The sequence below is a fragment of the Tenrec ecaudatus genome, chromosome 5 (genome assembly GCF_050624435.1).
Source record: "Tenrec ecaudatus isolate mTenEca1 chromosome 5, mTenEca1.hap1, whole genome shotgun sequence".
NCBI classification, from domain to species: domain Eukaryota; kingdom Metazoa; phylum Chordata; class Mammalia; order Afrosoricida; family Tenrecidae; genus Tenrec; species Tenrec ecaudatus.
Window position 1 is genome coordinate 18,839,455 of NC_134534.1, and position 24,101 is coordinate 18,863,555.

Consider the following 24,101-nt stretch of genomic DNA (forward strand, 5'->3'; position numbering starts at 1 on the left):
TTGCAGAGCTCCTGCTGGCTGAATTTTCGAACTGCTCTGGGTTAAAGGAGGTGAGCTGACCCAGTTATGCTACCCCAGGAGGTGGGGGCTTGACACCAGAGCTTCATCAGACTTGGGTGTGCTGGAGACCAATATTCCAGCTCTACTTGACCTCAGATCTGCTTGGCATTGCACTGGTTTCTGGCAGAGAAAGACCTACATTCGCAACACTATGGGTAGATTATGAAGATCAAGTCTATAGTGAGTGGAGCAGGAAGAACTGTACAACATGAGTGTTTCGAACAATAAACAGGTGGGGACTCAGTCTTCGAAACACTGTGCTATGGAAAAGCCTGTATTTAACTTTTTTTTTAAAGCGAGATAGGTGTCTTACCAAGTGTGTACCTGTAACATTTGGCATGAAGCCCAAGCGTCATCTCAAGCATCACATCAAGCCTCTCCCAATGTGCGCATATGTGCAATTGGCAGAAAGGCTAAAGACTAAAAAGAAAGGCCATCGGCTAACAAAGGGCTAATGCATGTCATATGGATCAGGTTAGAGTGATTCAAACTGAGAGTTCATGGAAATTGGCACCATGAATCATCTCTTTGGTGACAGCTTCTGACGGCATTGTTTGGCAGTTTGCAAAACTGAGAACTTGAGAGAGAGAGAGAGAGAGAGAGAGAGAGAGAGAGAGAGAGAGAGAGAGAGAGAGAGAGAGAGAGAGAGAGAGAAATCTAGCCAGTTGGAGAGATGAGGAAAGAATACTGAATTTGACCTGGGTAACCAAGTTTTATCTTTAAGGGCAAAAAAGACAGTTCAGGGATAAACGACATAGACGAACTTGACCTCAGTGCCACTGATGTCAGGAACCCTGGTGATGTAAGGGTGAAGTGGCCAAAAGGTGGGTGATTGGAATCTATTGAGTGGCTCTGTGGGAGAAAGGACCTGGCAATTTGCTCCCATAAAAATTAGTCCAGGAAGCCCTGTGGGGAATGTCTACTGTGTCCTACAGAGAACCCATGGGTTGCAATCAACATGATGGTCAACAGCAACCACTGGTGTTGAAGGCCAGGATCATCAGAAAGGATCTTACTGATAGATCCAGGGGCCTAACTAGAAAACTCATGGGTGTACAGCAAGACACAGCTGGTGGGGTTTCTGGATCATTGAACTAAAGCAAGGGTGATAGGGTTTTTTTTTACGCCAACATGGCCCCATAGACTCATGTGAGTGGAGTTCAGCCTGTCAATCAGGTTGCAGCTTGATTGGAGAGAGACCGAGATAAATGGCTCTCTAGAGGCCGGCCTCCCTCTCTCTGCTTTCTCCTTCTTGTTGACAAGCCACACTGACACCTTGACACATTGACAAGGCACACTGACACCTGCAAGAGCCCTGGACAGGCTCCCACCCACCACTGGATCCACATGACTCTGCACCCACTGGCCTGTGACCTCCCTGCATTTTGCATCATTGCGTGTGTTGCGTGAGTCTGAAGAGAGATTTATGGATTAGTTTCGCTCTTATGGAGTAGTATGGATTTAAGGACTTGATCTGGGATGTTTCTTGATATCGAATTACTGCTTGATCTAAAGCTCTTTCTTACACCTCTGAGTGTCTCTGGATTTATTTCTTGAGTCAGCCCTGCCTAACACAGGAAGGGAAATGGAAAACAGCATCGCGACTGTGACACACTTACTCTGGATGAGCTGTTCGCACACCTGGCGCGCCACCGCCCTCACCATGGCTTGAGACTGCAGATCTCCCTGGTGAGACAAAGGACAGTCTGGACTCAGCCACACAGCCAGAATCCCCAGGCAGTGTATCCAACGGACCCATCGTTCCTCTCAGGGCTCTTGGGCTCCTCCTAACAGCAGCACTGGCCACCATGGCGCATGCACAGAAGCAGCACTATGTTCCGAGCGCCGAAAAGCTCCGAGAAGCTTTGTTCGATTAAAGCAGCTCAAGTAAAGTGTTTCTGGTCTCAGATTGGAAACAATTTAATCGTTTTGAAAGAAACCCACGTATAGTTAATGCATCATCAATAGCTCTTTGGAGCTTATAAAATACAGCACTTTCTCAAGAAGCAGATGATTTAATCAGAGGAAAGAGGAAAGATGTGAAACCCGTTTGGCAGCTGAGCAGAGAGCAGCAACTTGTCCATGATTCCACAGAGGCGAGCTGAGAGGGGTCTTCAGATGGCAGAGCCACCGTGTTTTCTCCTATAGCTCGTTGACCAATTCCCTTTTTATGGAAGGAGAGAGGGGACCCTCTGAAACTGGACTGATTTAAGTGGTGGGACCGGTTTTTTCCTAATTTTCTGTTTTCCCATCCTGGAGGGGCATCAATATAGATCCACGAACTAAAACACAAGCCTGATTGTACACTTGACATTAGAACTCTAGTTTTGGAAGTGCTTCATACCCATTCCATAGTGCTAGTCCCCAGCTTACGAGGATCCCCTTCAAAGACTCTATCCTACATTGGGTCTGATGTAAACTGAACACCTCATTTTGAATTAACAGCCAATGTTTCTAAAGATATGAAATGCTGGCTTAAATCACACAATAGGCCTGGCCTACACACTGTCTTAACAATGAAACCTAATTAATCGTTGCTGTCAAGCATGTGTGAAGTTCAATCGTCATATGCAGTCAGAGCTGAACGTCGGCCGCATGTTTATCCATTACAACTCATAACATGGACACTACCTTCACCAGACCATAGCCTGCCATGGGTCAATGTTTTGAATAGTAAATCATAAAGCTGAACAACTGCAAGTAAGCACCTGAGAGGGATAATGTTAGCAAACTGCACGCTGCAACTTTGTATACTGTGCATATTATAATGATAAGATGTACAACAAGGACCCGTGAGTCTGTCATCACTCGAACACGTTGGGGACTCCCTGTAGTGTCATCATGTCCACTCTGGCGTTAGATAAGTTTGACTCTTGTGATTTGATTCTTGGAGAAATGGGCTCAGGGTCAACTCGCTGCATGGGGTCAGATCTGTAACTAGAAATGATCTCCTTCCTCTGGTTGAAGAGATGTCCACAGTCACATGAGCTGGGATGAGGAGCCGAGAGAAGGAAGGATGCCAGGGGAATGAATGCCCATGGGATGGCAGGACGTGGTCAACCCGTAGGAGGCTCAGACAAGGTGGAATCAGCTTGAAACCAGGAAATGGAGCTAGAGGATACTTACTCGTTCCCCTCTCTCTCCCTTTAGTCCAGGGACACCCTGTGGAAAGTGAAAAGATGGTTAAATGACTTGTTATATTGCACTGAGCTGGATGTAATGATAATCTATCCCTTTTTAAAATTTAAGCCATTTTAATTAGCCCAGGTAATCCTGTAGCAACACGGGTATACAATATCAGCAACAAAACAAGTAGCGACCCAATAAACAGAAACTCTATTACAGAAACAGCCATTTCAATGTCTTCTCCCTCCAGCCCTCTTGGTGCATGGACACAGCATGTTTGGTACAAAATTGGGATTGTAGAGCAATACTGTTTTATAAGACACATTTTTACTTATTGAGTCATTCACATTTTTCTACATAAAGGGATACATTTACTTATTGGGTTCTACTGAAGACTGACACAGTGATGCAACAACAGGCTCAAAGGTAAGAATAAGTCAGAGGAGGATGCACGACCAGGTGGTGTCGCATTATCTGGTACGTAGGGTTGTACCCTACGTTATGAGTTGAACCCTTGTACGTTATGAGTTGGAACCAACTCCATGATAGTAGCAAGGTCAGCAGTTTGAAACCATCAGCTGTTCCTTAAAGAAAGATGAGGCTTTCTGCCCCTCTAGAGCAGTGGTTCCCAACCTTCCTAATGCTGCGACCCTTTAATACAGTCCACATGCTGTGGTGACAATCTCCCCACCCCAACCATCAAATTATTTTCGTTGCTATTTCATCACTGTAATTTTGCTACTGTTACTAATCAGGTGACCCCCATGAAAGTGTCGTTCAACCCCCAAAGGGGTCGCAACCCACTGGTTGAGAATAACTACTCTAGAGATTTCCATCCCTGGAAACCCAAAGAGGCTATTGGATTCTGTCCTATAGGGTTGGACTTGAACTCAATGATAGGGAATATGTATATTTTATAATTTAACTCACAAATTTATGATGGGCACGTCGTTTCAATATATTAGGACTCCCTCAATGAAAACATCTCCTTCCCAACTTCTCAAGAATTCACAGAAAGGATGAGATTTATGAAGTCCCACAATCACACTGTTTTCCATCCAGCATGATAACACAGGACTCTCCCTGTCAATGACTTTCCTGTCAACACGAGGAGTTCATATTTACATGAATTCTCAACTGAATTATTATTTTGTTAAGTAGTTTAGCTATGCCTTGACTCACAAGGGACTCTACTTTTTGTTGTTGCTGTTAATCATTGAAAAGTTGTTTTCAGCAGTTCTGCAGTGAAGTTATGCTTTTAATGCAAAACATGTGTTTTCAGAAAGGTCTCCTATTTTTGCTTCAACTCAGAGACAATGGAATAAGTTCATTGAACAAGATTTTTACAGTCCCTACGATAAAGATTGTGGATGCCATTTACTGATGGAATTCGTCACGCTGTCAAGCTCTGCTCCTGGCTAGTCCTTCAAGCTCAACACATTCCCAAACCACCTCAGTGTCATCCCCAAACTGGGTTAGCTGTCACCAAACTCAAGGGGACAGAGATGGGTGAAAAATTCAAAGGGGTGGGGGGGATACTTCAATGAGGGTCGAACCAGCCTTGAACCAGATACGAGGTCCTCACAATGCGTGGCATCTCCTGGTATGCGACTTTCATAAGGCAGGTCTGTGTCCGGTCTGTGAGCTGACAAAAAGCCACAGCTCCAGGAACTGTGCCCCCAGGCATCAAAAGGCATCGGTGGTAAATGGACAAATGAGTGATTGAAATTCATTCCAAGCCCCCCAATAAAATGATTTTTAAAAAAGAAAAAGAAATGGAAATAAATAAATAAGAAATTCACTTCAAGTCTGGGTAATAGCACAATTTGCATTTCATTGTGACTGTCTCGATTTTTCAACAAAGAGAAAGAAGACAAATATTTGAAATCTTTTATACTTGGGCGAGGAGCCCTGGGGCACAGTGGGTCAGGCGAGGTGCCAAAAAACACAAGGTTGGTGGTTCGAATCCACCAGATGTTCAGAGGGAGAAAGACCAGACTCTGCTCTTACAAGCCCAATAAATGTGGTAGCTATGAGTCCGAATCGATTAGGTGGCAGTGAGTTTGGCTTTTATTTTTGGTTAGACATAGACCCTAAGCTTCTAGATCATTAAAACAATAGTCAATTCCATTTAGATAAATCCAATTTCCCTATACTCGAGACAGAACAGCCCCACGAGACTGCCAAGGTTATAACTCTGTATGCAGGCCGGCTGCCACATCTGTCTTCTGAGGTGTGGCTAGTGGGTTTGAACCCTCTTCCTTTTGGTTAGCAGGTGATCCCTTTAACCACTTCACCACCCAAGCAGTGTTCTCAGCATTTTCAGCCAAGTCACTTATTTCTCAATTTTATTCCTTACAGCCTTATCAGTTACCGAGTCTAACCCAACTCATGGCGGTCCCATGTGTATCGGAAAGGAACTGGGCTCCACGGGGCTTTCATTGGCTAAATTTTCAGAGTAGAGTACCAGACCTTTCTTCCGAGGCACCTCTGGGTGGGCTCAAACCAGCCAAGTGAGCTCACTGCTTGCACCACCCAGAGCCAACTGCCATTGAGTGAATTGTGACTCACAGTGACCCGAAAGAGCAGAGTGAAACTGCACCCAAGCCTCTTCTTTCTCCCATGAATTGACTGGTGATTTTGAACAGCTAAGCTTGCAGTGAACAGCCCAAGGCATCACCCACCACATCCACAGGGCTCCTTCTGCAAGGCCAAGGCCTCGAACTACAGACCTAGGAGCTAGGATGGCATGATTTCATTGTAAATAAGGAAAGAGATACAGTGAAAGGATAACTAACTTGCCCCAAATAAGGCCGCAAGTATGAGGCAAAAAGCTGGGACTCTACACGGCCCTAGGACATTCTACTGTTCCCTGACAAAGAATGCTGCTTCACAAACCTTCACAGATCAATACCTCCTTTTCCGATGGAGAAAATATATTTTCCTGATTAAAATAAGACAAAGCAAGTAAACATGCATTCCTAACTGAACTCACACTGTGCAGAATTTGGTTTCAATGTAAGTCATTTTTTCAAAATACATTTTGTCTTGCATATTCTTCTTCTGGAGCCATGCACTTTGTGATATTTGAGTAGCTGTCACTTTTTCGGTTGGCCTGATTGAAAAGGTTTGATGTGCAGAGGAAGGAAAGAGAGAAATTCTGACAGGTGCAGTAAGTGTGCAGTCCCAGCTCTTGGGGTCTGGGGGGAGATCATGAGCAGGACGGACATTCTTCCAATGCAGGCTCCGGATACTGCGTTCAGCAGCAGAAGGACCCAGGCAGCCCGTGAAAGATCTATTTAGTGAAAGAACGGCCCTGCAAGAAATTATTTTTGATGCCAGCTTCTCTGACATCATCCCTTTGATTCTTTTGCAAAGTAAAACAAAAACAAAATAAAAATTCCTGAGCAAGTCAAGGCCTATAACTCCACCAAAGGATGAAAGGCCAGAGTCCTTGGAGGTGGAGGCAGGAAAAGGTGGCACATTTTCCCTTCACTCCAGGAACACTTGAAACGTAAAGAAAAGAAAATACAGTGGCTACATTCATCGATTCACAGAGTTTTTACACTGAAAGGAAGAGGAATAAGCTCCCGTTCCAAGGCCCACAGATGAAAGATGTCCATGAAGCTAAATCAGAGCCCAACCTGGCAATGTAGACTTTCCGGGATCTGGCCTCCGATCTCGACAGAAAGCCTATCAGTACCCTGAACACCAGTCTAACTAGAAACCAACCATGCATACATTCACTCATTCTTCCGACAAATGTTTACTAAGTACCCTCTTAAAGGATCCCGGGTGGCATTATGATAAAAGCACCTAGTTTTAACCACGTAATTAAATCACTGAAAGGTCAGAGGTTCAAATCCACCAGCTGCTATGAGGGAAACAAGGTGGTAATTTGCTACTGTAAAATTTCCCAGCCATGGAAACCCTGTAAGGGAGTTCTACTTAGTCCTATAGGATCTCGATGGGTCAACACCAATCCGATGGCCATGGGTTGGGTTAGGATGGCGCCTAGGTAATATGAAAGGTTCATGGTTCTGAGTTGCCATTTGAGAGGTTGGGCATTCAAGTCCACGCTGAGGTGGCTCAGAAGAAAGGCTTTCAGAAAAATCAGCCACTAAGAACCCATGGAGCTCAGCCCTATTCTGACACACACAGGCTTTCAGGAGTTGCATGACTGGCTGGAAGCTAGGGGTCTAGAGTCTAGGAACACAAACATGGCCATAAAAACCCATCCGCTTTCAAAGGGTTCTCAATAGTGGAGATGTAGACAACGATGGCCGAATGAAGCACCTAATGCAGTTTGCAGGTCGAGTGGCTTCCCAGATGGTGCCCGGCTATCAAAAGAGATAGTGTCTGGGATCTTAAAGGCTTGAAGGTGAACAAGCGGCCATCTAGCTCAGAAGCAAAAAAGCCCACATGGAAGAAGCACACCGGCCAGTGCGATCACAAGGTGCCAAGGGACCAGGTATAAGGCATCATGCAAAAAAAAAAAAAAGATATATGTGTGTGTGTATGTATGTGTATATATATGTATGTATATATGTATATATATATATATACCATATTAAATGAAGGGGGAAGTGCAGAGTGGAGACCCAAGGCCCAAGTGTCAGCCAATGGAGATACCCTCATAGAGGCGTTTAGGAGAGGAGATGGGTTAATTAGGGTGCGAGGTAGTACCGATGAAGAACACAGCTTTCCCCCAGATCCTGGATGCTTCCTCCCCCAACTACCATGATCCGAATTTTACCTTACAGGGCTGGATAGGGCAGAGGCTGTACACTGGTACATATGAGGGCTGGAGGCACAGGGAATCCAGGGTGGATGATACCTTCAGGACCAAGGGTGTGAGGGGCAATGCTGGGAGAGTAGAGGGTGAGTGGGTTGGAAAGGGAGAACTGATTACAAGGATCCACATGTGACCTCTTCCCTGGGAGAGGGACAGCAGAGAAGGGGGGGAAGGGAGACTCTGGATAGGGCAAGATATGACAAAATAACGATGTATAAATTACCAAGGGCACATGAGGGAGGGGACAGAGGGGAGGGAGGGGAAAAAAAAGAGGACCTGATGCAAAGGGCTTAAGTGGAGAGCAAATGCTTTGAGAATGATTGGGGCAGGGAATGTATGGATGTGCTTTATACAATTGATGTATGTATATATATGAACTGTGATAAGAGTTGTATGAGCCCCTAATAAATTGTTAAAAAAAAAAAGAGTGGCTTCCCAGAGGCAGGTGCTAGCTTGGAGGGAGTATGGCTAGAAGCTCCTTGGGTGGAGGGAAATGCCAGAGGGAGCTCAGAAAGATTGAGGAGCATCCCCATAGGCAAAATCAGCGGAAACAGGCGGGCATGTCCCTCCGTAGCTTTAAATCACTGTGTGTGCTGCAACACCCTGTGAAGGGATGGTGGGAAGCAAGAGGCCATATCTTGATGGGCTAAGAAGGGTAAACATTTGGGGCCTGTGCTTAGTAAATATTTGGGGAGGAAGTGATGTGATTTAAGCTGGAAATGACACGGCAAGTTATGCTAGCAAGATCTTAAAGCAGCTGGAAAATGAACCCGGGCTAGCCCCAAAGCAGCAAGAGGGTCAGTGAGAGTTTTTGAGATAGGTGAGAACTGAGGAGAGGCTGACAAATAAGATGGGTAGTGGTGATGAAGCCAGAAAAACCATTGAAACCCATTGAGACAGTTAAAGTTTATTGCGCCAACCTAGCTGATAAACCCATGTGGGGTTAATTAAAGGGCAAAGAGATAAATGGCTCAGTGAACCTCGCCTTTCTACTTCTCAGGTCTCTTGCTTTGGGATGGTCAGACCAGGGTGCAGCTGCCTTAGCCAGTTCCCTGCTTCAGCTGGCAAGGCTCACTTCCTGCAAGACATCCCTGAGGAGAATCCGCATGGACCTACCCTGATGCAGCCCTGGGTGCTGGAGCAGCTGTGTGGAAACCCTTGCCAATGCTGAGATGCTTACACACTCACTGATTCAGCTTTCCTCCTGCAGGCGGTGTCATTGCATGTGTTTTGTGAGACGGAGGAGGACTTTGTGGATTGGTGTTGGACATATGGACTAATGTTGGACTTGTGGGCTTGGGCAGCACTGGGTTGGGATGTTTTCTTGATGTGCACTTACTCTTTATAAAACTCTCTCTTATACATATGAGTTTCATGGATTTGTTTCTCCAATGTACCCAGATTAACACACCCATTAAAATGAACCAAGGACAGGGTATGTCTGTCTGTGGCATGTTTTAATACAAAACCAAAAAAACAAACTCATAGCCATTGAGTTGATGATGATGCATAGTGACCCTTGCAGACAAGGTGGAACTGCCCCTGTGAGTTTTCAAGATTGGAACCGTTTAAGGGACCAGAGAGCCCCATCTTTCTCACTCGGAGTGGCTGGTGGTTTCTACTCTGCTAATGTTTTCAAATGAATGAATGAGGACCCCGATGTCCACAGAGGCCTGGGGAGTTGCTAAATGATGGGGCTCACACCATTCGTTAGAGGCAGATTTGCAACCCAGGTGTCCTAACCCCTGGGGCTGCACCCTTTAAATGGTCTCTCAGGGGTCTATCAGCCCTTACGGATTTCAAGCTGAACAGCGGCCTAGTGGTAAATGGCGTCATTCCTATCTGCCTCACTGCACCGTACGTATTCCAGTGCCTACACCCGAGGGAACGAGGCCAGCAGCAGCAGCAGCAGCAGCAGCAGCAGCAGCAGCAGCAGCAGCAGCAGCAGCAGCAGCGATGGCCATTCTACTCTGGGAAGCAGTCAGCTGCAAGCAGAGGGCATGGAAGCATGTGTTTCTGGCATGGACCATGGGAAATGTGTTGCTATTTCCAGTAGGACAGGCTGTCTTTCTTGGTTGCTTTCCCTCCTACCTTCCTAGACAGACCTCTATGGGAAATCAATCAAGGCCTTCATACCATGACAACGGGCCTGCTTTACAGGCCACACCAGCTGGCTGCCAGCAGGCATCCGGGCAGCTTATGGCCTAAAGCCCAGGGCTGGACAGTTCAGAGAACAACTGGCTTGAGACAGGCCTTTGGAGGCATCTGAACCTGTGTCCACGGACTATATGGTTCCTGCCTATGATCAAAGTGTCAACGACTCGGGGCCCTTCATGCCACCACCAAGGGATGGATCCCAACCAAAACCAATATTTTCGACAAGTGTTTTTGTTGTTGTTGTTTTCAGGAGGAAGATGTAGAGCCTAACCCATAGCTACAAAAGGCCAGGTGGGTAAGTAGGGCTGGGTGTAAACTTGGACAGTATAATCCAGGTCTCAATCAGCTCTTCCCCTCCCCCAGCTTCCTCTCCCAAGACCCAAGAGCCAGCTCTTCTTTCTTTCAACCTTTCCCATCCTCTTGGATCAGGACTAACCCTGGGTCTGTTCTTTCTCATCTTGGTTTAAGAGAAACCAATTCTAATAAGGGTAAAAAAATAAAATTAAACCAAAAAGATGACCTCACATACAATACATTTGTTTACTGTCTTACCCATAGTTTTACTTTGTTTTTTTTTTCAGGATACTTCAAAACCTTAAGTGTTCGTTAGCTTTAAGAAACAGGGTGGGTTTGTAGATCCTTTGTAGACCCACTGAACCCAACGGAGCACATTCTGAAACTCTTTTCCCAGAACATCTTTTAGGAAACAGCCTGAGAAGTAGCCCCAGAGTGTGTGTGTTTTCCTGGCTCTTTCCTAGTGCTCCTGGTAATGCAGCAGTTCCAAGGGGCTATTAGCAGGGGGAAACCACGAGCCACTCTGTGGGAGAAAGATGAGGCTTTTTATTCCCTTAAAGCTTTATAGTCTCAGAAACTTAAGGGACATGTCTGCCATGTCCCATAGGGACACCATGAGTCAGAAATGACTCTCCGGCAGTGAGTTGGGGTTTTCTCAGTAAAGACTAGCCTAGAATTGAATGAAGTGTTAAGTTTCCAATGAGAGGACTGTGAGAGGTAAGAGAGACCTAGAGCGAGGACAGACACACACATACCTTTCTTATGCGTGTGCTTGCACATACAGGTGTCACGGTATGTTTCTCTGTGCAGGGTCACACCTGGTTTTCAGATTTTACAACCATCAGATTCTCTTCTGTAAATCCACTACTCATCTTACGCCAAAAGAGGAGGTCTTGAACAATGACAGCACAGCCGAAACCAGGTAAGCTCTTCGTGCAGAGATCACGAAGACACCACTGACTTGGATGAGTGAGATAAGAATGTAGTCACTTAAAATCTGCACATTCTTCGACGCACATCTCTTGTGTGCACCTCTGAACCTGCTGATGTGTCACGAGAAGCACAGACGAGGAAAGGGCTCTGGGGGTGGAAAGCTGGATGGAAGCAGGTTTCCAGAAGAAAGAGTAACGAGATGATGGGGGCAAGCGAGAGGAAGAGAGGTGTCTTTCTGAAGGAAAACCAGTGCGTCTCGTTAGGTTTGCTTCACTGTGGTTGGGCAGCAGAAAAATGCCCATGGCTTACTCCCTAAAATACGAGCGTATACTAACTTCAGTAGCAAGAAAAATCTTTGGGAAAGTGAATTTTTTAGTTAAGATCTTTTGATGGGGAGAGTCTCTAAAATTATCTGGTGGCCTCAGTGGAATTGCATGAGTCCCCAAAAGCCAAGGTCCTTCTCAGCTGTGGTCAGAGGGCATTGTGACGCTTAAAGAATGGCCACAGGTCCCACATTGCTGACTTTGAAGACGGAAGTGAAGTGGACCATGAGCCAGGAAACGGGGAAGGCTCTAGAAGAAAAATACCAGGAAGTGGATTTTCATCTAAAGCCTCCAAAGAGAACTGGGTAACATGTTGATTTTAGGCCAATGAAACTCACATCAGACTTTTGACCTCCAGAAATGCAGAATTTTAAAAACGGCCCTGTTCTGAGTGATGGAGATGATGGCAATATGTTAGAGCAGCTGTCCACGGAAGTCAAATGCATTTGCCCTTCTCACCATGGCCCCTTCAAGGTTACTGCTCCAGGAATTCTTGGCATGTTTTCAGGAGGGTGAATCGTTTCACATTTAAGGTATTTTAGATGATAGATGTAGATCGAGTATATCACAGTAATATCAGAATCCCAACTCACAGTTACGTTGGCAAGCAACAACACGCAAAGACACTGGAGGTGCCAATGCTGCTTCAGAAGCCTCAAGTTTCTCCGTTTTCCCTACCCACTCCCATTAATCACATTTAAACACCAACTGAAGAGATAAGAAGCACAAAGATGATCATTCATTCCACTCATCACACCTACATGTATACCACTAGTCAGTCAGCTCAGTGTGTGTGTGTTTTATCAGGGGAATTCTGGCTTTCTTGTAAAACATAGAAAAGAAAACTCAATTCCCACTCCTGATAAAGATTGAATTCCTCAAGCCTGTGCTGTAGTCTACAGTTGGGAGCTAGACCTGATTTAGACTGATCTATTGCACCCAGTCCTGGCCAGAAAGCAGAGGGTTTACATAGCCAAATACTGAAGAACCAGTCCGAGAGATATAACTAAGCAGAAGCACAACTGATTGTTCCCTGGTGGGAGGATTTATCTCGAGCTACAATACATGCACAGTTTGGTCTTCATCTTGATCCCAGAAGCTTCTCTGGTTTCCTTTAAGGATTCCCACAGATGCTAATACTGAACGAATGATTCTGCCAGGCAGAGATGCGGGTCAATTTAAACACAGGAATATATTTGGTGAGTGGACCCTCGTCCTCCCTGGCTGCTTCTGCATACTTACAGGTGGTCCCAGGGCGCCTTGAGGTCCCACGCTTCCCGAGACTCCGGGGGCTCCAGGAGCTCCGGGAATACCCTGATGGAAAGGCAGACAAATGAACCAAAGGTGAGCATGTGCACATGCTCATCAGTGTCAGCTGTCACTCAAGCAGAAGCAACAAACACGGTGATGGCTTCCCTTTCCCAACGCCCACCTCCACCAGACATCAGGACTCTGTTCTCTGTCCCACTCCCGACTCCCCACCGAGTAGGGAAGACATTACTTTGTTCCATACTCTTGGTCAGGTGCCCAGCGGCTCAGAGACAGAATCATCGAACCACGGGATTGCACAGTATTCTTGCAGGCTGTTTTCGGGAGAGCTCTGTCCTGAGCTGTTTCGCTTAAGCGAAGATGGCAGCCCAGGTAAAGGCCTTCCAAGAAAAATCTCTCCAAAGAAATAAAACACTTCAAACCAAGTGCCTCCCAGTAGTTTCTGGTGATACTTACAATTGGCCCTGGGGGTCCTGGAGGGCCGGAGGATCCTTCCTTTCCGGGAAAGCCCTGGGGAAATAGAACACAGTGTGTCAACCACAGAGGCGTTTGACTGATATGGCTTCCCGAAGAGGTTCCCTTAATCCCTTTGCCATATTCCAGGGGAAGCCCTGCCACGTGCCCTAGACTACCAAGGAGTCACGGCTTTCCAGCCCTTCCTGGGAATTGTTCTTGGCCAGGCGCTCGCATCCCTTGGCTCCGTGACACTGTCCGCTGCACGAACTGTCATTGTGAGGAGTACCACTTACAAGCTCATATGGGAAGCTCCTTCCCATGAAGTGTGTGTATTAGATTCAGCATAACAAATGAGAAAAGGTAGCCACGGTCGGGAGTGAATGACCCGGCAGAAAGACAAATTGGTGTGTTGCATGACCTGGAAGACTCTGGGATAGGGACTCATTGTCCCAGGTGTCCATGTGACAAATTAAGAAGACCACACCATCAGAAACACTGGGATTCTCTAGAGAAGCTTGATGAAGTGGTGCAGGTGTACGGAACCTGTGTCTTCATTACCGGCCTGTGATGGGGATGCGTTTGGCTCCCATTCTGGGTTCGAAGAGTTTGGGGCAGGAAGCCAATCATGGCGTCTCCGAGCATATCTTCAGGTGTGTCTGTGATGTTGCATGTGAGTGTTCAGAACGACTGACACTTCAATGGCTCCCGTGTTTTTCATTCATGGCTGCAGGTCTTTCTAATGCGGTGAAGGACATGAGAGAGGATCTCCGTCTGGAATTTTATAAATAAGTTCACCAAATTTTTCCAAACGTCACCTCCTCTGACATCATGCCGTGAGTCGGCGATGCTTTCCACAAATCTTGCTTATGAAAATCCATCTCCTGAAGCTCCTCTTTCACCTTCTCGCTCCCTCCAGCTCCAGGTAGTACATCAAAGAGAGTAAAGAGGAGGCTGGCCAAAGGAGACGATGTATGAGTGTGAGAGAGGATGCCAGAGGTGCACACAGAGACCAGAAAGCAGAGGAAAGTTTAGGGAAAGCAGAGGGCCAGGACCCCTCACAGTGCCTGTAGGTCGTTAACCAGATGAGGCTGACGTTGCTGGAGCTCCCTGGTACTCGGTGCTTTCTGCTCCTGCCTGGACGCACGACTGTTCAACTACATTTACCAGTCTCCTCATGACTATGCTGGCCAACAGAAAGGGGCTACTTCCAGTTCTGGGTCATAACAATCTCCCATAGTGATCCTCCTCTTTCTTGAGGGACCCTCTGTGGAAGATGACAGTGGTCCAAATGGAAGAAGCCTGAGTATCGAAGTAACGTGTGAAGCAGAGACTAGCTTTCCCTCCTCTCCCACCTTCTCTTGCTGACAGCCCTGGATTGTGACGAAGCAGTAAACTCCTGTTGCACTAAACCACTGGGATTGTGGGGTTGTTCGTGTAGATACACAAATCTATATTATGCTGTTATATGCCGTCAAGTCCATTGCCATTCATAATGATCCTATGGGACGGAGTATAATTGTGCCTTAGGATTTTCAAGGTTGTAAAAGTAATTTGTGTTATTTACGGGGACGTTGGTTTGGCGGGGGGGATTTGTTAGTTTGTTTCACTCACAATCAAGTTTGATGGACGACAAAGTTACACAAATAACTGCCCCACCTTGGCCTGTGCACCTGGGCTCCCATAGCAGTCCCTGAGGGCAGACTGCAGGGAAGCCGGCTGGGGAGGATGGACTTCATCTTTATGTAGGCAAATCACTCCTGCAGAGGCATTGGTGGGCTTAAACGGCTCACAACAGCTTACCATTGTGTCACCAGGGCTTCAACATTATTGACATTATCATTGATATTGGCATCCACTATCAGTGACACAGTGACTGCCACCAGGAGCTCAAGCATAAGAACACTGTGAGCCTGGTGCAGGCCCAGGCAGTGTCCCGTGCCCTAGTACCCGGGGTTGCTATGAGTCTGAACGGGCTCCATAGCACTCAACAACCACTCATCATTCTGAACTTTCCACACTCCAAGTGTTGAGAAGGTGGGCTCTGGTAGCGTTCCCTCCTCTGGGTTTGGATTTTATTATTGGCAATCTTTAGATCAATTGGACTGGTGTGCTTCCTCTGACTCCTCATTTAGATAACTGCTTGTTTTAAGACAAGTCTTTAAGACCCCAGACCCTATTTTTTCTAATAGCCGGGTTCCATCTGATAGCTTTTCAACACTTTGCAATAGCACCGTATTGTCAATGATCTCCTCATGAGGCCACACACTGAGTAGGGCCATGTCACCATAATGAATTGTTCTTATATTAGGACTGCGGTCAAGTGGGAGCTCAAAATCTACTCACATCTCTATGGTTTAGCTATGTCCCTAGTTCACGTTAAAGATATCTTTACTATTTTATTGGAGCACATCATAAGTCATCCCCCTGGGGCATAAGGTAATTCTATTGATGGCATTATTAATTTAGTCAATGGCATAGAATTTAAAACACTGTTGGGGAAAGGGATTGAGTCTCCTATGAATCCCCATTGGCCATCGTCAAGGAATGGGACTTCACGTTAGACAAAGCATTGTAGAGCAGATGTTTGCAGCCATACTTAGTCTGGAATATTCATTTTGTCCTTAGTGCTCTCTTTTGAACCATTTTTAAGTTATTCTGGTTTTCAATTATTTTCAGCCCTGTTTTTTAATTTATTTTTTCTCAGTTTTATTTGGTCATTAATGCTGGATCTTTGGTCTTCCTGTTGTCTTTGTATGCCTTTCTGTACAAGAAAGTCACAATGGGTGAATTTATGAGGACAGTAACTGAATTGATAATTACCTGGGGGCACGGAGGGGGAGGTGGGGGGGATGGAAGTCAATATTAATGAGTACAAGAATGGAAGAAAATGTTCCAAAGTTGATTATGGTAATGAATGTACAACCCAGCAAATATGATTGAATTATTGAATTTTATAATATGCTAACTATATCTCAATAAAACGATTTTTTAAAAAGATGATTGAATTTGTCCATGAACCTTTTGAAGTCCTCTTATATAAACATACCTCACTGAGTATGTCTATATTTACATGCATGGAGGTTTATATGTATTACAGATACATATTAAATATGCACATATATGTGTGTGCATTTTTAGGAACCGGAAGTGATCAGTTAAAATAAACATTTGCTGCCATTGAGTTGATTCCAACTGAGAGCAGCCCTGTAGGACAGAGCAGAATTGCCCTGTAGGATTCCAAGACTGTAAATCTCATCCGAACTAGAAAGCCTTTATCTCTCTCCCAAAGCACTGCTGGCAGTTTAGAATTGCTGACCTTGTGATTAGCAGACCAGGGAGTAACCCAGTACATGACAATGGTTTCTCAAGTCATAACTCAGGTGAATCATAACACCCAGTATCAGCAACATGCCACCAAAGGCATTATTTTCACATACTTGTCTAATAATCCTAACACAACATTGCCAAACATGGCTAATAATCACGAAAATGACATAATGTAGTTTTTTTTAAATCTATAAATTCCTATGCCTTAGACCTTTTGTATCCAAATCTCTAAGGACGAGACCCAAAAGTCTGAATGCTGGAAAACAAAACAAAATCAAACCACCATCAGATCAGCAAACTCAGAAATTGCTGGTTTACAAATATAAGGGTGCTCAGCCTAGCTCTGAAAGACAGCATTTGAATGAGTAAGAAAAGTCGATGTTCGTGTCTGCACCATGTGTGTGCCCTAACAGAAGTATCTTTAAAGCCAGTGAGATCAAAGTGAAAGTCCTTGGAGTTATCCTCTCCTCATTCGTGCCATAATCCAAATAAAGGTATAAAGTATTCCACCGATCTTGGTCTTATGGGCAAAAGATCCATTTCCACTTCTCTAAGCCCTACCAGATTCTTACTGTCCCCACACATTTTGGGGGTGGAATCTGGTTCATCAAACATCATCTCTTGTTACTCAAACCCCACAGCGATCTTGATGGGCATCATTTTGTGGGAAGAAGCGTGCAGTTTGGGAGTGGAGAAAGATGGATTCAACTCAGTCTCCAACACTTTCTAGCTCCGTGTCACTGTTTCAGTTGCTTCCACCTGTACTTTCGGAGCCTTTGTTGTGAACCGAGGTCACTGGGCCGAGTACTTGTGATGACGCTGAGGACAGGAGGACATGGCATTGGGGAAGGACCTGCATGTATTCAAGCATCGTCTGCAGCAGTGGCTGATGTTTTTAGTGATGTAATTTGTCCAATCCTACTGGCATCCATCTCTAGCACAGTCGGTGGCCGGCTGTGAGAAAGTTATCCCGCAAAGTTGTAAACTCATCTAGACCCCCAAAGAAGAAAGCCAAATCCTTCTCACCATTAGCTGTGCGAGGGTATCTTGCATCTTCTCTTCTAGAAGAGAAAGATCCTCAAAGGGGTAATTAGCCTGAATCTTACCATTAAGCAAAATAGTCCTTAGATGACGCGCTCATCACTGCTTGACATTTATGTTAGGAATGAAATCCAGACAATTGACTCAAGTTCAATTTCCAGACTACGGCCTAAGTCCAGCTCACTCTTGATGAAATGGGATATTCACCATAAGTGGGGCCTTTGTACCCGTCCCACCCACACAATGAGGAAGCAGCCTTTAAGCGTTCTTTCGAGATGAAATCCAAGACGCTTTGAAAAGCAACCCTCTCTTTCTGTAGCCTTCATTGTGCTTTTGGAATTCTTGTAAGACATCTCAATGTGTCAAATGCAAGCATGTGTTAAATATTATACTGCCCCCAACTCAGTAGATTAAAAATCATGAATAAATGACAATACCACTTACATTATACTTTTTCATGCCCCTGCTGCTTTCCATGCATTAGTCCCCACAAATCTATGAAGCCAAATACTTTTTTTTTTAACTTGACGCACGAGGAAGATCAGGTTTGGAAATAGTAAGTCATGTGGCCAGAGTTCAAAGTCGGGCGTGGCTAACAAAGCCGTTATTGGCCCCTGAGCCACCCTGCTTCTCATAACCTCCCAGGTCAACGGAATTCAGATGCACAAGATGTTCACGGTCTGTGATGATTTATCAGTGAGGAGATAGATCCTGGGATGCAGGAGGAGCAAGCCAGCAGAGAGGAAGCAATCCAAAACCATCCTGCCTAACACCCACGGGACAACTCAGAAGGAGAGCCTTCCAAGAGTCTTTAAAATCTCTCTGCTTGCTGTCATGGTGCCTTATCTGTCTGATTCTTTATATATTTGCTGTTGATGTGTGCACCCTGGAGTTGATTTTCAACCCATAGCAATACCACTTGACAGAGTGGAACTGCCCCGAATGGTTTTCTGGGCTGCAGTCTTTCTGGAAGCAGATCACAGGTCTTATCTCCCATAGAGCAGCAGCCTGTGCTTTCAAGTTCCTAAGGATCACCTGGCAACCCCGGGGGAGAGGGTGCGAAACACTACACACCAGAGGGGCTCAAAGGCAAAGGGACAAGACCTGGGGTCATAGCAAGAAAAATGGAGAAAGGGGGCAATAAAGCCAGAGCCAGATTCACGGAGGTCAAAACGGAAGAGTCCGGACCATCCTATTTTCTGTTGGAATGGCTCTAGTTTCTAAAAACTTTAAACTTGCCGGGCTGTTTTGTCAACTGCAGCCCCGCACTGTGTGCCACTGGCTTCCAGGAACGAATGGGGACCGTGATCATTGAGGACGTGCAGTTTTGTTGGATGTGCTACGGCCATGGACCCAGAGTTGACTATGAGCCACCCCAAGAGCCAAAGATCCCCCTTGGGAGAAGCCAGAATAAGCTCGAAGTCTTAGAAAACACGAACTCTGTTTCAAAAGGAGATGTTTAATCATGTTCCTTCTTCCTCTCTCTTTCCTTCCTGGCTCACTTATGGGGGCCACTGGCACGGGCACCAGCTCCAGAGAGAGCGCTCAATCTTCCTTAGACTCAGTCAAGAAGATGGTTGGTGCTGGGCGTGGGCTGTTTGGTCTTAGCTGCCAGGACGAGACGACAAAGATTCAAAAGAGAGAACTGGGCCGCGAGGAATAGGCTGCTTGCCGAGGCCGGAGCTCAGCCATCTACTCCCTGAAACTCTGGACCTTTGGGAGACACTGATGTACATCATCACTAACATCTGTCTGTTGCAGCTCTCCCCAACTTCCTCCATCCATGCCCAGGGCTTGCTCAGGTGCAGCGGAATGAAGGCACGGCAACACTGAGGGATCGACGTGCTCAGAATACACTGAGAAACAGCAACTCTCTTTTTCCGAGTCCCTCAAAGGTCAGAGTTCACGGGGATGTTTTCCGGAAGTAGCTCTCTGCATGCAGTGTTGATGCTTTCTGTCTGTTCCATGCCACCGGCTGTCAACTGCTGTTGTATGGGTGTTCTTCTGAATGGTGAAGGCGGTGTGACGACAGAGTAGGTGCCAGGCTTATCCTTTGGACTCGTTCCCTCTCTCCTGCTGCCTCCCCACAGAGCTCGGAGTATGCGTGGCCCTGCAATATGGCATTCCTTTCGGGGTGTTCCATGTCCTCGTTTTATATCCACCACCATTCAAGGTGGCCCTTAGCCTTCTACCTACATCGTCCTGCTAACTAACTGGTTATCTGAAGATTGCTGTCCATGTACTTGACTTAGCCCCCAGCTGGATTTGACTAAACAAGATGGGGGTCACCTAAAAGGAATTCCTTTGCTGTCCTTCCTCTGCACATCCTTAACTCTGTCCTCGTCTGCTAACTCTTCTTCCTCTGCTGTTGATAAAGATGACCGTGTGTTATGCTGATCCAGGGACACAGCTGTGTTAGATTCGACTACACCCTCCCATGGCTCCTCCAAGTTCAGGTGTACACTTTGGTTCCTGTTGACTGAAAGGCCTTCTTGTCTGGAGCATGCCTCTCTGCAGACAGAAATCAACAACGCTCCCCAGGCTGAGCATAGGACATACATACGTGCTTAATTCAGATTTTGTTGGTTGAAAATGTATCACCTTCAGGCAAGGCCGTCCACAGCGCACAATTCCAGAGGGCACCATTTGCTTTTGATTCTGTGAGAGCAGTGGCCCTCAGCTTTGTACACGGGGAGGGCATTGCTCTTGAATATCTTCTAGAACAATTGTCACAGGATTCACACAATCTTCCTAACGTGTCTGCACACACATTTTATAAAGCAAGTTCAGTCCCATCCGAAAAATTTTCAAGGTAGGACTTTGGCACACCTTGTATGTTTTCCTTTCAACTGGGCTTCTTTTGAGGTAGACAGGGAAATCAAATTTAAGAACATATAACTTATCATTTTATTTTATAGCTTTAATATTCTAATCCTTTAGGAGGGGAGAAAAATATGTTTTGAGGAATAGCAAAATATTTATGAAAAGTCTGTGCTGGGATACTGATTTTAAAAGAAAGAATTCAAAAACCAAATGATCCAAACACTCATCCAACCTGTTTGATTTGCAAGCTCTTTGCCAAGACTGGACCCCATTCATACATAAATCAAATAAACTCACTAGGCCAGATCTTCAGAACGGCCATTTTCAGAGCCTTAGGAATCGCGGAGGAATCTAGGTGTGGAACCACGTAGCATCTGAGCTATAGGTCCTTGCCAAGACACATAAATATTCCTAGACACTCCTTCCATGTGCACAAGAGACCTACATAAATCTAATACTTTCATAGAATGCCCCCTTTAGATACATTCCCCTGGACATGTTTCACAGAATCGTTCCATCTGGTGAATAGAAACTAGACTGAGATTTTAAATAAATGAAAATTGGTGGTAATGGAGGGGGTGTGGGATGGTGTTAAAGGAACTTAGAGTCCACACCTATATTTGTTTAGAAAAAAAATCAGGCCTTTATTCTTGAGCTGTATAACTACCCTTTCTTGTAGCTGAAGGTAGGCCTTGTTTGAGCAGTGAGTTTTTCAGTCAGACATTTGCTAACCTAGTAGGTAAACTCTCCCCAAATGATCACGGATTGTCACATGCATAGTCCTTCAATGGACTGGGTCTGAGTAATGGCCACTCCATATCATTCAGTCTTGAGAGAAACAGTGGAGCTGCCCACCTGTCTAAATTAGGGACAGTTTTAGTTAGACCAGCCTCTATTTCCCTTATTGAAAATGTGATGGCTTCCCCATTACCTTCAAGCTAAAGTTCAGGACGCTGTCCCAGGCACCTGAATGATTCTTTGTGGTGTTTCCCTCGCGATCTCCCCACGCCAGTGCACACGCACACCACAGTGCCATCTCGAAACGTCTTGAACATACGCAATATTAGAAATGTCCGAACGCTCTTCACCTAAACTCCTTTGGTTAGGCTATTTTCTTTTCTACCAGGAATTGCTTTCCATTCCTCGTCTGCCTGGTCAACTTCTGTCTTTCCATCGAGGCTCAGTCCAGATGGTACCCCCTCTGGTAAGCCTTCCTTGAGTCTCTAGGTCTGGCTTACTACCTGTTCTTTGGGTACCATTGTTGTTGTTTTGTCAGCTACTGAGGAGTTGGCTCCCATCCCCTGACCACCTTGTGTGCAAGAGAACAGAATGCTGCCTAGCCTGTGCCCTCCCCAGGATTGGTCACCGTGGCAGTTTTATGTAATCCTTTGTCAATTTGAGGGTTAAGAGTGTAGGGGTGTAGTCTAGCCTGTCAATCAGATCATAGCCAGTGAAGCCTCTGTGTGGGCATGGCCTCCTGAGAATTCTGGGAAATCCTGTGTTTCTCCCTTGGAGGCAGGAGACACTGCCCTCTCTATTCACTCCCTGGGACATATTGAGGCTGACAAGACATATGGAACTATGCTAGTTCCTGGAGCTGGAGAAGCCACATGGACCCACCCTGATGTACCCAGCCCTCTGAAGCCAGAGAAGCCACATAGAGACCCCTGCCAGCGCTGAGATGCTTACACCACCACTGGATCCAAAGACTTTCTGCCCACTAGCTTGTGACCATCCTGCATTCAGCATCATTGCATATGTTTCATGAGTCTGCAGAGGACTTTACAGACTGATATCGGACATATGGACTAAAAATCAGATTTATGGGCTTGGACTGGACTGGGTTGGAATAGTTTCTTAATGTACAATTACCCTTTATATAAAACTCTCCCTTATACACATGTGAGTTTCTATGGATTTGTTCCTCTAGTCCACCCGGACTAACACAGTTACAAATCTGACCATTGTGATTCACAGGGTGTTCATTGACTAATTTTCAAAAGTAGATCAACTCAACTTACTGCCACCGAGTCAATTCTGACTCACAGCAACCCGACAGGATAGAAAAGAACTGATCTTTCCAATGGCATAAATCTTTACAGGAGCAGAAAGGCTCATCTTTCTCCTGCTTGCCAACTAGATAGGCCATTCCTGAGATGATCTTAGTGTACAAATGCCACTGAAACCTGCTCAGCATCAGAGCAATGCACAGCTGTCAGGGACAGAGGAGAGTGGGCTGTGCGTGAAGTGCACCAACGAGACATTGAACCCTGGTCTCATACAGGGAAGGCCAGCATTCTACCACAAAACTCATCCCATCTGGGCTCGGTAAATGGACCCACTCATTAGAGCATGTGCTATTGAGCGATAAGTTTGTCTAATCCTTCCCAATGAACTAGAAACTTCTTGAGGACCAAAACCTCCCTGCAGGACTCGACAGTAAAGGCTTGTTGACTGAACAAACAACTGGTAGGAACTCATCCCTCTCCGAATCATCACCGTGCTCTCTTTTCCTGAGCTTTACTAGTACAGGGGGACACACAGCTTCCCAAACGTATTGGGCCTACGGCCCCTTGAAAACAAAAAGAAATCACTCTCTCTCACATACACACCCTACCCCAGCCAGTGGAAAACATGTGTACAACAGTCCATCATCCAGGATAAAGTGTAGGTATCTGTTTTTGCAGCCCCTGGATCATTCCTGCACCTCCCAAGGGGCAGTATTGCCCACTTTGGAAAACACTGGTTTAAAAGAACAGACCATTGGTATATATAAATAACTGGAGAAGGCCAGGTAAGTCATAATACCAGGTAATCAAGAAGCTTAATTTTTAATATATATGGTTCCTTAAGTTTATGTCTAGAGGACCTGAAAGAGGGAGGAAAGTTACTAAACCAAGACATACAATGCAGGGAACGCTACATTCAAGAAACCAGGGGTTCAGGAAGGAGTGTGGCTAATTAGAGAAGGTTTGATAAATATTTCCAGGGCCTGGGGCTGCTCACTGCAAGGTCAGCAGTTTGAAACCAGGAGAAAGATCAGGCTTTTGGATCCCGTGAAGAAACTCGCAGGGGGCAGGTCTACTGTGCCCTCCTATGGTCGCTGTAAGTTGGGTTTGGAGCTATTTTGTAAATGTAAATGTTTGACCGTGAGCTGGGTGAAGGTTCACACAGGAGCTCATCAGTTTTACATCCTGCAACCCCTAGCATTTTGCTTCAGCTCAGTCATTGCAATTCTGTCAACATACCATCCCCTTTACTACTTTCTCTTTGTCCTCTTTCCGTTTTTTCTTCTTTCCTAATGCTTTGAGCATCATCCTGTGTGAATGCTGCCCTTTTGGTCTTAAATGGATGAGTGTTCTAACATGTGTGCACCTCATCAGTGCTCTTGTCCCCCTCATAGACGTGGCTGTTGTCTGGCAGAACACAGGGACTTGGGAGTGAGTTCAGTTTCGGACCTGAAGGATGACTAGGGACTATGGTCTTGGGGATTCCAC

The 24,101-nt window shown here is 45.7% G+C and overlaps 1 protein-coding gene across 3 annotated transcripts in view; it reads right to left on the reverse strand.

Annotated features, from left to right (window-relative positions):
* COL14A1 (collagen type XIV alpha 1 chain) overlaps nt 1–24,101 on the reverse strand; it is a 218,803-nt gene that overhangs the window by 30,233 nt on the left and 164,469 nt on the right. For all 3 annotated transcript variants that reach the window (XM_075549323.1, XM_075549322.1, XM_075549324.1), the window contains exons 41-44: nt 13,414–13,467; nt 12,931–13,002; nt 3,187–3,222; nt 1,680–1,746 (exon numbers count right to left, since the gene is read on the reverse strand). In XM_075549323.1, the coding sequence (XP_075405438.1) occupies nt 1,680–1,746; nt 3,187–3,222; nt 12,931–13,002; nt 13,414–13,467 (229 nt within the window). The remainder of the gene's footprint in view (nt 1–1,679; nt 1,747–3,186; nt 3,223–12,930; nt 13,003–13,413; nt 13,468–24,101) is intronic.